This window comes from Echiichthys vipera (genome assembly GCF_963691815.1).
Source record: "Echiichthys vipera genome assembly, chromosome: 17".
NCBI classification, from domain to species: Eukaryota; Metazoa; Chordata; class Actinopteri; order Perciformes; family Trachinidae; genus Echiichthys; species Echiichthys vipera.
The window spans coordinates 6,017,315-6,031,850 of record NC_139842.1 but is presented as its reverse complement, the minus strand read 5'-3'; the positions used below and the strand labels follow the sequence as shown (position 1 = coordinate 6,031,850).

Here is a 14,536-nt window from a genome sequence, read left to right as displayed (position 1 = left end):
TTGTCGCATTTAATACACAATGGCTGATGCGTGATAAAAGATGCGCCAGGCGGACACACGGACACACGGACACGCTACAACCTATTACTAGTGCCTGTGCAAGCTCTCCTCCAATACAAGGCACTTGTCACAACTGTTGGTTGCAGTTACTTTGTTTGAAAAATATATATATATAAAGATATAGATATATACATTTTAACTGATAGTGTTAATCGGTCAAAATTCGTAGTGTGGGTTAGATTAAAAGGTTCATTATGAAATTGCTCTCTGTTTGTTGGTAAGGCTTTCTGTCCGTCACATGATGTTCAGAAAGGAAATTGCGTTATTTGCAAAAGTTTCAACTTTACATACAAGTTAAAACCCAAGAGCCACAGACAGGTTGTGTCAGCACATTCACATCCTTTGTCTTAAAACGCACTTGACCTCACTTCTCTCCACACCTTCAGAAACAGGTAAGAGTCTTGTGTTTTTACCGTAAATGCTTCAGCTCATGTAGATATTTTTTGATGTGTCTGTTAAACGGTGTACTTTCAATTCAACAAATGAAATAACAAAATTGACTTTTTTCCCAAGTAATTGATGCTTCATCCGAGAGTTAAGAGCTCAGCTGAGGAAGCTAAACTGGCCCCTATGGCATATAAGGGATAATGCCCGACAATGTGTCAATTATCAGGATTTGTATGGAGCAATTTAAGGAAGTTAAACAGTAACTCTATTTCTCATGTAACACCTAAGGGTTTGATTAATACCTAGAGCAAGCATTGCCATCCCATAAGATTGGACAGGATGGGTTGGTCTTAAATGACAACAAAACCCAGTTAAGACTCCCACACTGAGCTGAAATGCAGTGTTTTTTGGTTTTATTGAATGCATCAGAAACACAACTGATTGAAATCTGAATTCCAACGCAACGAACGATTAACCCGAATAGTCCAATATTCGGGTCCAGCCCTACTAAGTAATTCTTTCAGCATATATTTTGAGCATGCAGTACCTTTTGAGATTACTTTAGAGACTATTCTGGACAGTATTTGTAATTGTTTTGGACTGTTGCGATAATAATAAGCACCAATTTGCATGAAGCAAGAGTATTTGTCCAGCCACATGTTGATAAGAGTATTACAAACTTGAAAAATATCCCCTTAAGGTACATTTAGAAACAGATAAAAAATGTCTGGCTAATTTGCAGTTTATCAAGATTTAACTATGGACATTCATGTGATTATTCATTCATTCATTCATTCATCTTCAACCGCTTATCCCGGGGTCGGGGTCTCGGGAGGGCTGGAGCCGATCTCAGCTGACATCGGGCGTGAGGCGGGGTACACCCTGGACAGGACGCCAGTCTATCACAGGACACATAGAGACAAACAGATTAAATATCCTAATGAATTGCCAGCCCTAGTTCTTAAACAATAGAAACGTTCTTCATTGCTGCAGTTAATACAGCGAACCTTAGACACGACTTGGCAACCAGAGGTATTTTTAGTCCCTCAGCTCATAGAACCCCAGCTACGAGCCAGAAAGCTAACGCTAATGTAATGCTAGCAAGATTCAAGGCAAATAACAAACAATAAATATAGTTTTACAGTATTTTTAACAACAAGACAAGCTAGCTATACAGTTGTCACTGTCCCTAAATAAGATTTTCATGAAGAATGTTAATCAATGTGTATGGTTACTGTCGACTGCAGCCCGAAGTAGCCTAGCGAGATGTGAGATGATAGCTGTGATACAGAGTGGGAAGTGCAACTTACTCCTTGCAGCTTGTTTGTTAGTATCTCTGTCTTGTGGTGTTCAGAGGGTGAGGCACTACACTGAATCACATTTTCTGCAGCCAGAAGACGTGTTTAAGACAGGAAGAAATTCTCTGTAAACATAGGTCAACATATCACAGGAGTCGGCTGCGGTATCCTCTGGCCGCATGTTGTCGCTCAAAGTTTTACTATCCCCAACTTTTAGAAGAAGAATTACTTTATTTATCCCACTACGGGGAAATTTAATTTTTTCACTCTTATTATTAATCATGTTACACACACAGGCCCAGACAGGACCTATACATGCAATTAAGGAGAGATGTCAGAGCGAGGGGGCTGCCAGTGACCGGCGCCCCGAGCAGTTGGGGGTTCGGTGCCTTGCTCAACAGCACCTCGGCAGTGCCCAGGAGATGAACTGGCACTTCTCCAGCCACCAGTCCACGCTCCATACATGGTCCACACAGGGACTTGAACCAGCGACCCTACGGTTCCCAGCCAAGTCACCTATGGCTGCAGTTCACTGCTACTTAGTGTGTTTTTGACGCTAGCTTGTGAACGAGGTCCATTTGTAAATTGAGGCGATTCGTTTAGAGCGGTGAACAGATCCCGTGGCACTTTTTTGCGTGTAGAACTAATTGCCAAGGTAAAGGTAAAATTACAATCCGTTGTAAAATGATTCTCTAACACAATGAAAGTGAAGAGGTCTGAATAGTGCATTTACATCCCCAGAAGTCACTTTGGTGAACAATGACAGCAAAGGACCTCTTTAACATGCTGGAGGATTTGAGAGAAGACGCTTTTGAGAATTTCAAGTGGCTCCTGTGTCAGAATGGCATCAAGGTGTCTCATCTGGAGAAAGCAAAAAGGGTGGAAACGGTGGACGTGATGCTGCGTTACTATGGTCTTTCTGGAGCTCTGGAAGAGGCCCACATGGTTTTAGACGAGCTCAACATGAGAGATCTGGCACAGAAATTACCAAGGAAAGGTAAGAATAGCACTTTAAGTGAATGAAATTAGTTAAAGCAGTTGACAATAATATGTCACATATTCATGTGAGAGACAGGGCCCTCAGTCAGCGGATATGTAAAAAGCTGCAGGCTATCATTTCTTCTGGCCTCTGTGTCATGTCTGTCTCTCTCTTTCTCTCTGGAGTTGTCAGTGACGGGACTTCAGTGAACAGAGCATCTGCCTTTATTCAACCACAGGCTGCTCATCAACTTCCACTTCCCTCTGACAGTCGCAGGACCGAAGGTAAAGCTGTTCTCTGTATAACCTTTTTCGTGCCTGGTTGAAGTCTAACCAAATCTCCAAAAATGCAGCTAAGGGCAACTGGACTTTAATATTGTAAATGTGCTATTGATTCTATTTATGTAGACGGAGACTTTTTTGTTTGAAGCCAATCAAATCATTTCATGTTAAACCTTATTTACATAATAGCGGTTGTGATCACTGGCGTGATATGATGTTAATTTCTAAACCTAATGCTTTCATATTGCAATACCAAACATTTTGTCACTTTAAGGTCATCTCAATAAGGATTCTGAGTAACTTTACAAGTCCTTCTTTCTACACGCAACACCGATGACATTTCCATCTCCACGGTCATTCAGATACAGTAATCTTTGCAGATACTCGCCATGACTTTCTTTCAATCTGAGGGGCCGTCCACACGAATACGGGCATTTTTGACACCGTGTGTTTCTCTGCGCGGTTTGGCCTTTCATCCACACGTAACCACAGTTGTGGGCTCCTGAAACCAGAGTTCTTTGTAACCGGAGTCCTGGGTGAACGTTTTTGAAAAGTCCGATTTCAGCAGTGTAGTGTGTGGACCAACACACCCGCTCACACCCAACACGTCAAAAACCAAGGAAAACCGCAATTTTCTGCCGACATTGTTTGACGTGACAGTGAGAAGTAAGTCAACTTCACTGTCAGTCCACACGAAGGAATCTGCCCGGCCTCGGTTCACCATTGTTGTTTTCCGATAGGATTTTTTTCCAGCCTTGTCATTGGCTAAAATAGCCTTCCTGTTAGGAGAGCTAGGGCCACCTACTGCTTTTGAATGTGCGAGGCATTGTTTGAGGCAGATTTCGCAGTTTCAGGTGGATGGGAATTCTTTTTTAACCGCGGGCAATAAAAGTTCGGTTTCAGAAATACCTGTGTGGCCTGAAATTGTGTCTTATTCCTATAAATGGCATCGTGTTCATTATTCTTTCGGCTAAAACAGTCACAAAGTAAGAAAATGGCTTCATCATTGGACACTGATTCGATTTTTTCATGTTACTTTGTTCTACACAGATGTGACATTTCCAGTATCAGAGCCTTCACGAGCGATCGCATATTACCAACAAAAACTCCAATCAAATCTCCAAGACAAGTTTATGTGTGCACAAGAAGGGTGGGCACAGAAGAAGGATGAGCGACATCTGGATGATATCTACACAGAGTTGTACGTTACGGTCGGGGGTGAGGTACACATCAACAAACAGCACGAGGTCCTGCAGATTGAGATGACAGGGAAGCAAGCAGGAACAGAGAAACCAATTAAAGCCAGTGACATATTCAAACCTCCCTCTGGGAAATACAGACCCATAAGAACAGTGCTGACCAATGGAACCGCAGGAATCGGCAAAACATTCCTAGTGCGCAAGTTTGTATTGGACTGGGCTGAAGGAAGAGCCAATCAAGATGTGCATCTTATATTCCTCTTTACCTTCCGCCAGCTAAATTTACTGAAGGGAAAAGAGTTTTGCTTGGCAGAGCTCATTCACAAATGCATCAGGGAAACCAAAGACATCAAGGACAAAGCTCTTAATGATATCTTCACAAAACTACAGGCTTCCGGAAACACAAACTATGACAAGAGTGAATTCAAACTTCTGTTTGTTTTGGATGGACTGGATGAGAGCCGTCTTCAACTGGACTGCTCCACCAATGAAAAGCCAGCAAGTGACTTTGATGTGACAATGTCAAACTCAGTGGATGTGCTGTTGTCAAACCTCATCAGGAAGAATCTGCTTCCCTCTGCTCGCCTCTGGATAACCACTCGACCTGCAGCGGCCAATCAGATCCATTCTGACTTTGTCGACATGGTGACAGAGGTCAGGGGGTTCACTAATCCCCAGAAAGAGGAGTACTTCAGGAAGAGATTCAGAGAGCAGGAGGAGCAGGCCAACAGAATCATCTCTCACATCAAGAAATCACGAAGCCTCCACATCATGTGTCACATCCCAGTCTTCTGCTGGATCACTGCTACAGTTCTGAAGAAGATGCTGAAAACCAAAGAGGGAGGAGAGCTGCCCAAGACCCTGACTGAGATGTACAAGGAATTCTTGGTGTTTCAGATTGATCAGACAAAAAAGAAGTGTGGCCAAGAAAAGTGCATTGAGTACATTCAGTCATTAGCAAAATTAGCTTTTCATCAACTGGACAAAGGCAACCTGATCTTTTATGAGAAAGACCTAAAAGAGAGTGGCTGTGATGTCGGTGGAGCTTCCTTGTACTCAGGGGTGTTCACAGAGATCTTTAAAGAAGAGCATGGACGGAGGAGGAATGAGGACCAGATGTTTAGCTTTGTCCATCTGAGTGTTCAGGAGTTTCTGGCTGCTCTTTATGTGGAGATGTCACTGATCAATGACAACAAAAATGTAATGCCCGAGACAGAGGGAACCTTCAAGAGACTGTGGGTATATTTCACCCGAACATCTACAGCAGAGGTCCATAGGTTTGCCATTGACAAGGCCTTGAACAGTCCAAATGGACACCTTGACCTGTTCCTCCGCTTCCTCCTGGGTCTTCCACGGCAGACAAAGGACACTTTCCTACGAGGCCTGCTGAAAAAGAAAAGAAGCAGCTCCGAGACCAACAAGGAAACCGTCGAGTACATCAAGAAGAAGATCGGTGAGAACCCGTCTCCAGAGAGAATCATCAACCTGTTCCACTGCCTCAATGAGCTCAATGACCATTCTCTAGTGAAGGAGATCCAACAGTGTCTGAGTTCAGGAAGTCTCGCCACAGACAAACTCTCTCCTGCTCAGTGGTCAGCTCTGGTCTTCATCTTACTGTCATCAGAAAAAGATCTGGATGTGTTTGACCTGAAGAAATACTCTGCTTCAGAGGAGGCTCTTCTGAGGCTGCTGCCAGTCATCAGAACCTCCAAAAAAGCCCTGTAAGTGCACAGATAACTGCATATTCACACCATTTCAAATATGCAGTCATCCTTAAAGAGATTCTCAAGAGCTCAGTATGCTTCAAACTAATTAGTTCCTATGAAGTGTCATCCAAACAAGCAAAACAGCTGTGAATGTCATACAGAGGAAGTTTTGTTTGTGGTCTATTTTTAATGCAGTACGTGCTGTTGTTGTTTCTGCTTTTACACTGTAGACAACAGAAACTGTAGATTTTTTGTCTATATCACCAATTCTCCTCCAGGCTACATGGCTGTTTTCTGTCAAGGAGAAGCTGCAAAGCTCTGGCTTCAGTTCTCAGCTCTCAGTCTTCCAGTCTGAGAGAGCTGGACCTGAGTAACAACGACCTGCAGGATTCAGGAGTGAATCTGCTTTCTGTTGGACTGGAGAGTCCACACTGTAGACTGGAGAGTCTCAGGTCAGAATGAATGTTTTTGTACTTATAAAGGCTCACTTCTTCCTTCTTTCTTTCTTACTAACTAACTAACTAACTAACTAACCCACATACTTACTTACTTTCTTACCTATATACTTACTTACTTACTTACATACTTACTTTCTTACCTATATACTTACTTACTTACATACTTACTTTCTTACCTATATACTTACTTACTTACATACTTACTTTCTTACCTATATACTTACTTACTTACTTACATACTTACTTTCTTACCTATATACTTACTTACTTACATACTTACTTTCTTACCTATATACTTACTTACTTACATACTTACTTTCTTACCTATATACTTACTTACTTACTTACATACTTACTTTCTTACCTATATACTTACTTACTTACTTACATACTTACTTTCTTACCTATATACTTACTTACTTACATACTTACTTTCTTACCTATATACTTACTTACTTACTTACATACTTACTTTCTTACCTACTTTGACAAAAGAATTTCCCCGTCTGCGGGACATTAAAGGTTTTCTGATTCTGATTTCTTACACACTTACTTACATGCTTACTGACATACTTACTTAGGTTATTTCTTACTTACTTACTGACATACTTTCTTACTCACTTACAAACTTACTTACTTGTTTACTTGATTACTTACTGACATACTTTCTTACTCACTTACAAACTTACTTACTTGTTTACTTGATTACTTACTGACATACTTTCTTACTCACTTACAAACTTACATACTTGTTTACTTGATTACTTACTTACATACTTTCTTACACACTTACTGACAGACTTATTGACATACTTTCTTACTTATTGACATACTTTCTTACTTACTTACTGACATATTTACTTACTTACTTACATACTTACTTACTTATTGACATACTTTCTTACTTACTTACTGACATATTTACTTACTCACTTACATACTTACTTGTTTACTTGATTACTTACTGACATACTTTCTTACACACTTACTTACTTACTCACTTACATACTTACTTACATACTTACTTACTTACTTACTGACATACGTCCTTACATACTTACTTACTTACTCATTTACATACTTACTTACATACTTACTTACTTACTCACTTACATACTTTCTCACACACTTACTTACATACTTACTTACATACTTATTTACTTGATTACTTACTCACTTACATATTTACTTACTCACTTACATACTTTCTTACACACTTACTGACATACTTACTTACATACTTACTTACTCACTTACATACTTATTTACTTGATTACTTACTCACATACTTATTTACTTGATTACTTACTTACTTACATATTTACTTACTTGTCTTTATCTGTGACTTTCCCTCAGAATGAGTGACTGTAACCTGAGAAGCTGTGGAGCTCTGGTCTCAGTTTGCAGCTCCCAGCCATCTTCTCTGAGAGAGCTGGACCTGAGTCAGAACAGCCTGCAGGATCTAGGAGTGCTCTTTGCTGGACTGGATAGTTCACACTGTTTACTCAAGACTCTCAGGTCAGAATGAATCCGTCTGCAATTATTCATATATAAATATGCTTCACGCTGAGTGATACAGAAAAAATGTATATGGTAGACTTACGGTTTACTGTATTTCCAAATGTTTCATAATGACAGGGTTAAGGCTAACAATGTAAGAGAGTGTCAAAAACACAGTCCTCTCTGAGGATTCAGTAAACCAACAGAGAATTTTGAGTTTCTCTATCCCCCAGATCCCTTTGTGTCCTACACCATCCTCCTATCCCACTCACAATCTACTAACACCCACACTGGGGCCACCTGTGTTTCTATTCTGCTCTCTCATAGCAGTCCTTCTCTTTACTCCCACCCGACACAACTACTTCTACCACTTCCACATTATATACCTCTGTCTCAAATCGTATAAAAGAACACTAGATATTTTTCTCTCGTCCACTCTCCTCCTTGGGGATTTTGCTACCTTCTTTGGAAAGCCTGAAGCTGATGTGTAGTATATCAATCACTCTCCCTGTTCACTTCCACTCCATCGCTACTTCTGAATCAGACTTTAGTTTTGTTGAACAAAGTACCATTGTTTTGGTGAGCCAACATTTCTTTAAAACGTTTACCTATCTGCAATTTTATATTGTGTCCAAAGTTGTTTATTTTACATAGAGAGACTTTTGACCCTTATGGATCATCAGCTAATCCAGAAGATCAAACTCGAAAGACATATATGATGTATCAAATACAAGAAGATGAGGGACTGCTTGACTCAATGACAGAAGCACCATCTAAGATGAGAAACAATGACACTACTCTTCCCGGAGCTTAGCAACCTAGATTAAGAACGGTGGCCGAATCTTAGTCAGGAGAATGGGTTTGTGCACATCCACTAGCCCTTATTACCCCCAGGCAAATGGTGCTGCTGTGCAGAGATGCACCTTGAAGCAGCTTAATCTGCACCTTGCCTCTGATGTGCTCCAAGGCGACCCCTAGTGCCGCAACAGGGGTGAGCCCAGCTTAACTCGAGGCTGGAAGACATGTGAATTACACTTCCTGTACTGGAATCAAAACAAGCTTCTCCAGTGGACAGACATCAAAACCACCAGTCAGCGGCTGTACATGCAGTCTCTAAAATAAAAAGGTTGAAGACACTAGTGATACACAAGTTAAGTAATATAGAGTAAGTTCCATTCTTTAATCATGACAACAACAACAACTTCTGACCAAACTACATTTGCTATTGATATTCATGACCCATAGAGGATGTTCTTTTTAATAATTTTGGTACCTACTTGATCTTTCTTGTAGTGCAATTATAAGGGCATAATTTCCCCTTTTAATCATTTTGGTCAAGATTCTCAAATACTAACGGTCTGAGTTCGATGCAGTTTGCTATGGACATCGATAATGACAGAGCCTTTTTCTCTAGTGCCGACAGACGGAAATCAGTTTTAACCACACTAATGGTAAGAACATTGTATTGTCAGCATATTTTCTGATCAGTCCAACACTTTTGTATTTGTGAGGTCTAACACATGTGCAGCCACTAGCAGAACCTGAGCCTGTTAGTTTTTATATTATGATATCATTTGGCTGTCTGAAATTGTTCCTCAGGCTGACCGGATGCGAGGTGTCATGGAGAAGCTGCGAAGCTCTGGCTTCAGTACTCAGCTCGCGGTCCTCCAGTATGACAGAGCTGGACCTGAGTAACAACGACCTGCAGGACTCCGGAGTGAAGCTGTTTTCTGCTGGACTGAAGAGTCCAAACTGTAGACTTGAAACTCTGCGGTCAGTACTAACAATTTGTTCACTACATGAACATTTATTTGCAACTTTCTACAAAAAAAGTACTGTCTTAGTTGGGGAATCTCAGAGAAAGCGATTCCCCAACTAAGACAGTACTTTTTTTTCCACACACCACCGGCTACCTGTAAGAAGAAGCTAGCTCAGTGTTTTCAATACAGTCTTTCCAACGTATTTTCCAACCTACTTTAGAGGTTTCAGGTTAGAGATATGAGCATGTCTATAAATATCTTTCCACCTATCCTAACCATAATCCAATACAGAGAGAGAGGTCACTTTGACAAACCTTTTCCTACAGTAAAATGGGCCTGTCCCTATAAAAAGAGAAAAAATGCATCCTTAATTTTTGATTGAAGTTGTTTAATGGGTTTTAAAAAGTGAATCTGTCATCAGTCTTAATGCTTAAGTCATTATAATGAACTGATCAGTGTACCATTTTAAAGTGCAGATCCGGAGGTTGTCAATTTCCTTGGCTCTACAGAAAACATAGTTTATTTTTTCCACATTTATAAACAGTTTAACATGAAGAAGTGCATACTGTAGGGTATTAAAGGCGGTTGCGTATTATTAATTGATTACTGGAAAGAACTTGCCGAACAGTATGAAATAGTATCATCTGCATAATAATAATGTAAATACCATGTATTAATGGACATAATACCAGACCTAAGATGGAACTTTTATACACTGCTGTTTGTCTGAGAGGTAGTTGCTAAACCATCTCAGTCCATGCACATATCTGATATTACATTGCCATTCACACGTGCACTGCAAACCTACAATTATATAGATGTGTGTGAGAACGCAACTATCCGAATCGGTTGGACCGGACATTAAACACACTTTACCCTTCCAGTGCACAGTACAACAGCTCTAAAATGTCTGATTGAGCTCACGTGTAAGGAGAGACGCTCCTTGTGTGGAGAATTTGCAGCGAGCATTAGGGCATGGTGATGACGTTTCTCATCAGAGGCTACATGTGCGAAAGAGAAACTCCAGATAGTAGCTGGACCCGATTCGTCCAACATTGTCTGTAGTTCATATCAGAACACGTCATAAGCCTTTGAGAGGTCGACAAAAAGAGCTGCACAATGCATCTTGTTGACTGGACACTGTCATTTAAGCACAGCAGCAGATATTGTGTTGTGTTCTGGTCTAAATCCAGATTATAAGAGACTCAGAATAGAATATTAATAAATAATAACCTTAACTAACATTTCAGCTGGTTAATGACTAAGGATTTGAGGATCTTTGCGAGGCAGGGCACTTTTGATTTGACTTATCAGGCAGGCATGACATACGTAAGCTGCTTTCAAGACTTTTGGGATGAATAAATAGTATAAATATTTAATTATAACAGTCAGTTATTAAAGGAGCAGAGATTTAAATAACTATAAATCGAATGAGAGAGGGGCAAGTTCTGCTTTTTATCTTTCCCAACCAGATTAGTCTTGGTGGTCCAGTAGTGTCGCAGTTAACCTGCTTGTGTGCAATTAACTCTAACGTGTGTGTGTGTGTGTGTGTGTGTAGACTGGCAGGCTGTTGGGTTACACAGAAAGGCTGTGCTTCTCTGGCCTCAGCTCTGAGCTCCAACCCTTCCCATCTGAGAGAGCTGGACCTGAGCTACAATCATCCAGGAGACTCAGGAGTCAAGCTGTTGTCTGCCGGTCTGGAGAATCCAGGCTGGAGACTGGACACCCTCAGGTATGGACAACAAGCCACAAGTCTTCATAGAAAGGGTTACCCATAATATCTTTTACAGTGTTTAAATGTGCATTATGTTTGTCTGCAAATCAACTAGGACTGAAATCTTAAGGATTATAACCTTGATCTATCAAACAAGGGTCTACATTATTGTTTTACACAGCTTTCAGAGTCAGTAAGTATACCCATTCACACTGAATGTGTATGATTACTGATTTGTTTCTTCCTGCAGGATGGATGATTGTGGAGAGCACAGGTTGAAACCTGGTATCAGGAAGTGTAAGTGTTATTTTCTTTTATTCTGGAGAACAAGGCATCACATTAAACCTTACACATTAAAACTACTTACTTAAATGTTTAAATGATCCTGATAATGGCATAAGATGTCATTTTCATAACAGTTGGGTTTGATTAGTATGGTGGTGGCACGGCGTGTGTTGCTGTCTCTACTCTACATCTTCTGTGACAAGAACAAAGATTAAATAAACATAAACTGGAGATCGAAATTAGAGAACACATTATAAATACTTGATTTATTCTGAAATCCTTTTTGTATTGCTCAGAATTTAATAGAATATCCGCTGTGGCTATACCACTACTGTGCTAGCGTGTTTTTTTAAATAACCAAAACCTTTATTTTGTGAAAAAAACTGAACAGAATTATAGAACAGTAACTATTGTGTCAGAAGAGAAGATTTAAACCATGTTTACTTCAGACTATAAGATTGAAAAATGAACAGGAAGTGTAGAGGCCACAGCTTTGAATGACTTCAGCACATCTGCGCCCACAGGACATCACTAGTTTCTCACACTGCTCTGGTTTGATCTTGGTCCATTCTTCTTCAGTCTCTTCCACAGTTCAGTAACTGGAGTGGGTTTTCTTAGACATCCAGAGATTCTCTATGGGGTTTAGATCTGGACTTTGGTCTGGCCATTTCATTGTTTCAGTATTCTTAGCTTCAAGGAACTGCTTAACCAATTTAGTTTAACAGTTTTTCAGAATAAATCCAGTATTTATAATTTGTTCTCTAATTTTCCAGTGTATAAGGTGTGTTGTAATAAACAGTTTTTTTCCCACCAGACGCCTGTGAACTCACACTGGACAAAAGCACGGTGAACAGAAACCTCTCACTGTCGGACAACAACAGGAAGGTGACCTGGGTGGACGACGAGCAGCCGTACCCTGACCACGCAGAGAGATTCGAACACATCCATCAGCTGTTGTGCAAAACTGGCCTGACTGGTCGCTGTTACTGGGAGGTGGATTGGAATGGAGACGCTGTAATATCAGTGAGTTACAAAGGGATCAGCAGGGGAGGAGACGGCGGTGACTGCAAGTTTGGAAAAAATGAGCAGTCCTGGAGTCTGGAGTGCTCTGAAGTGGACTGTTCCTACGTTTGCCACAATAACAAGAGTAGAGAAATTCTTCTTCCCCCGGCTCTCTCTCACAGAGTCGCAGTGTATCTGGACTGGCCGGCTGGCATTCTGTCCTTTTACAGAGTCTCCTCTGACTCACTGATCCACCTCCACACCTTCAGCGCCACCTTCACAGAACCCCTCTACCCTGGCTTTGGGCTCTGGTTCTTAAGCGGGTATTGCTCCTCAGTGTCTCTGTGTAAGCTGCATGATGGACAGTCTTCTGCTCTGACTGCTTTAATCAACTGCGTGGAAACATTTACAGGTTAAGTGTCAGTTAACTGCTGCACAGTGATGTCATCTCCATAAGGTGCGTCCACTGGGTCGCCAGGCGTTTTCTCCGCAGGGCGCATCTGATCTAGAAGTGGCACAACTCGTCTCATGGCCACATTGCGTACCAGATCATTGTGATGAGACAGGCTTTCTCTTAGGTGTATAAAAAGCTTTCCACCAGCAGAACCAAGACTCCTCCACCTTCAGCACTCAACTGTGTGCAATACATGTGTTTTCAGGAATGCTCCTGGGTTTGCAACTGGAGCCACAAGCCATGGAGCGAGTGCATAACCTCAGACTATAATATTTATCAAGTTGAGTTTTTAAAAACTGAATATTGGTTTCTATAATAACAAAGTCACTCACCAATCATCCCCTTATCTCCACCAGCGTCCTCAGCATTACTGAGCTAATCTCGTGTGCTCCCCTGGCCAACGGACCACGACACTCAAGAGTGGCAGCTTGCATTCGATATCATTTGGACATTAATGGAGTGATGCAGTTTACGGTATGATAGCTTTCATTTGCCCACTCTCGGACTCTGAATGCCTCACCTTTCTCCTCTCTCCCTGAAAGGATCCTGTGGCGGTTAAAATGGGGTATTTGCAGGCGTATTGGGGCTTCAGAGCATTTCCTCTGTCTTATCAAATAGATCGGTACGATCTCTAAACTTGTTCTCTGCATAAGGCCTGGACAGCGAAAACATCAAATCAATTCAAAGGAGCTTTCAATTTAAATGATTGAAATGTAAAGCACAATCAGTGATTCAAATCAGTTTAAATTTCACCTTATGGCCTTAGTGTGGAACATTATAAAATAAAACATTTCAGATATGGTGGTTCTATTACACTTCGTACTATCTATCTTTGGTATCTTATCTTATCTTAGTGACGTAAATGCCAGTTGTAAGGGCATTAAAACAAACCAACTGTTGATCTTTACGAATGCACACTCAGCACAGCCATCAGTGCTGAACAAAAGTTAAAACCGTCTAATCGAATTTTGAATTTGAAGAGATGTCATCCTGGGGTTAAAATTACTCTAAAACTAATCTGAATGTATCCATCTACACTCGACGTGTTATGTGATATTCATGTTTTTTATGTTTCTCAAATTTGAAACTTGTTTCTTTTTAAAGGGACAAACCACTTTGGATTGTTAAAATTTAATCTAGTGTGTTTTTCTTTTCTGGGAAGAGCGCTTTCAACTACTAGTAAAATGTTCCCTTATCTCAGAGAGGATCACAAATACGAAAACATTGGTGACTCGGCAACGGGTAATAAGAAGATAATAACAGTGGATGAAGCCCATAATTTAAAGAGTTAGAGCAGCTGACTCCACTGAGACACCTCATGCTCAACATCTGGACTGAGGCTTTGAAGTGAGAGCTCACCACAGTACTGAGGAGACGGTTTGGAGCAGAAGATTCAATGTCAGACAGTGACAAAGTTATTAACACAGAGACGATAATCTTCCTCATACACTTT

The 14,536-nt window shown here is 40.8% G+C and overlaps 1 protein-coding gene across 1 annotated transcript; it reads left to right on the top strand.

The window, feature by feature from the left end:
- Positions 1 to 2,504: 2,504 nt before the first annotated feature.
- On the top strand, positions 2,505 to 13,046 carry LOC310959750 (NACHT, LRR and PYD domains-containing protein 3-like; the record flags this gene model as incomplete). Its single annotated transcript, XM_083931209.1, has 8 exons — positions 2,505 to 2,742; positions 4,056 to 5,925; positions 6,189 to 6,362; positions 7,725 to 7,886; positions 9,468 to 9,641; positions 11,187 to 11,360; positions 11,593 to 11,639; positions 12,442 to 13,046. 8 exons carry the CDS (start codon positions 2,505 to 2,507, stop codon positions 13,044 to 13,046), a joined length of 3,444 nt encoding a protein of 1,147 aa, XP_083787335.1.
- Between the last annotated feature and the right edge of the window lie 1,490 nt (positions 13,047 to 14,536).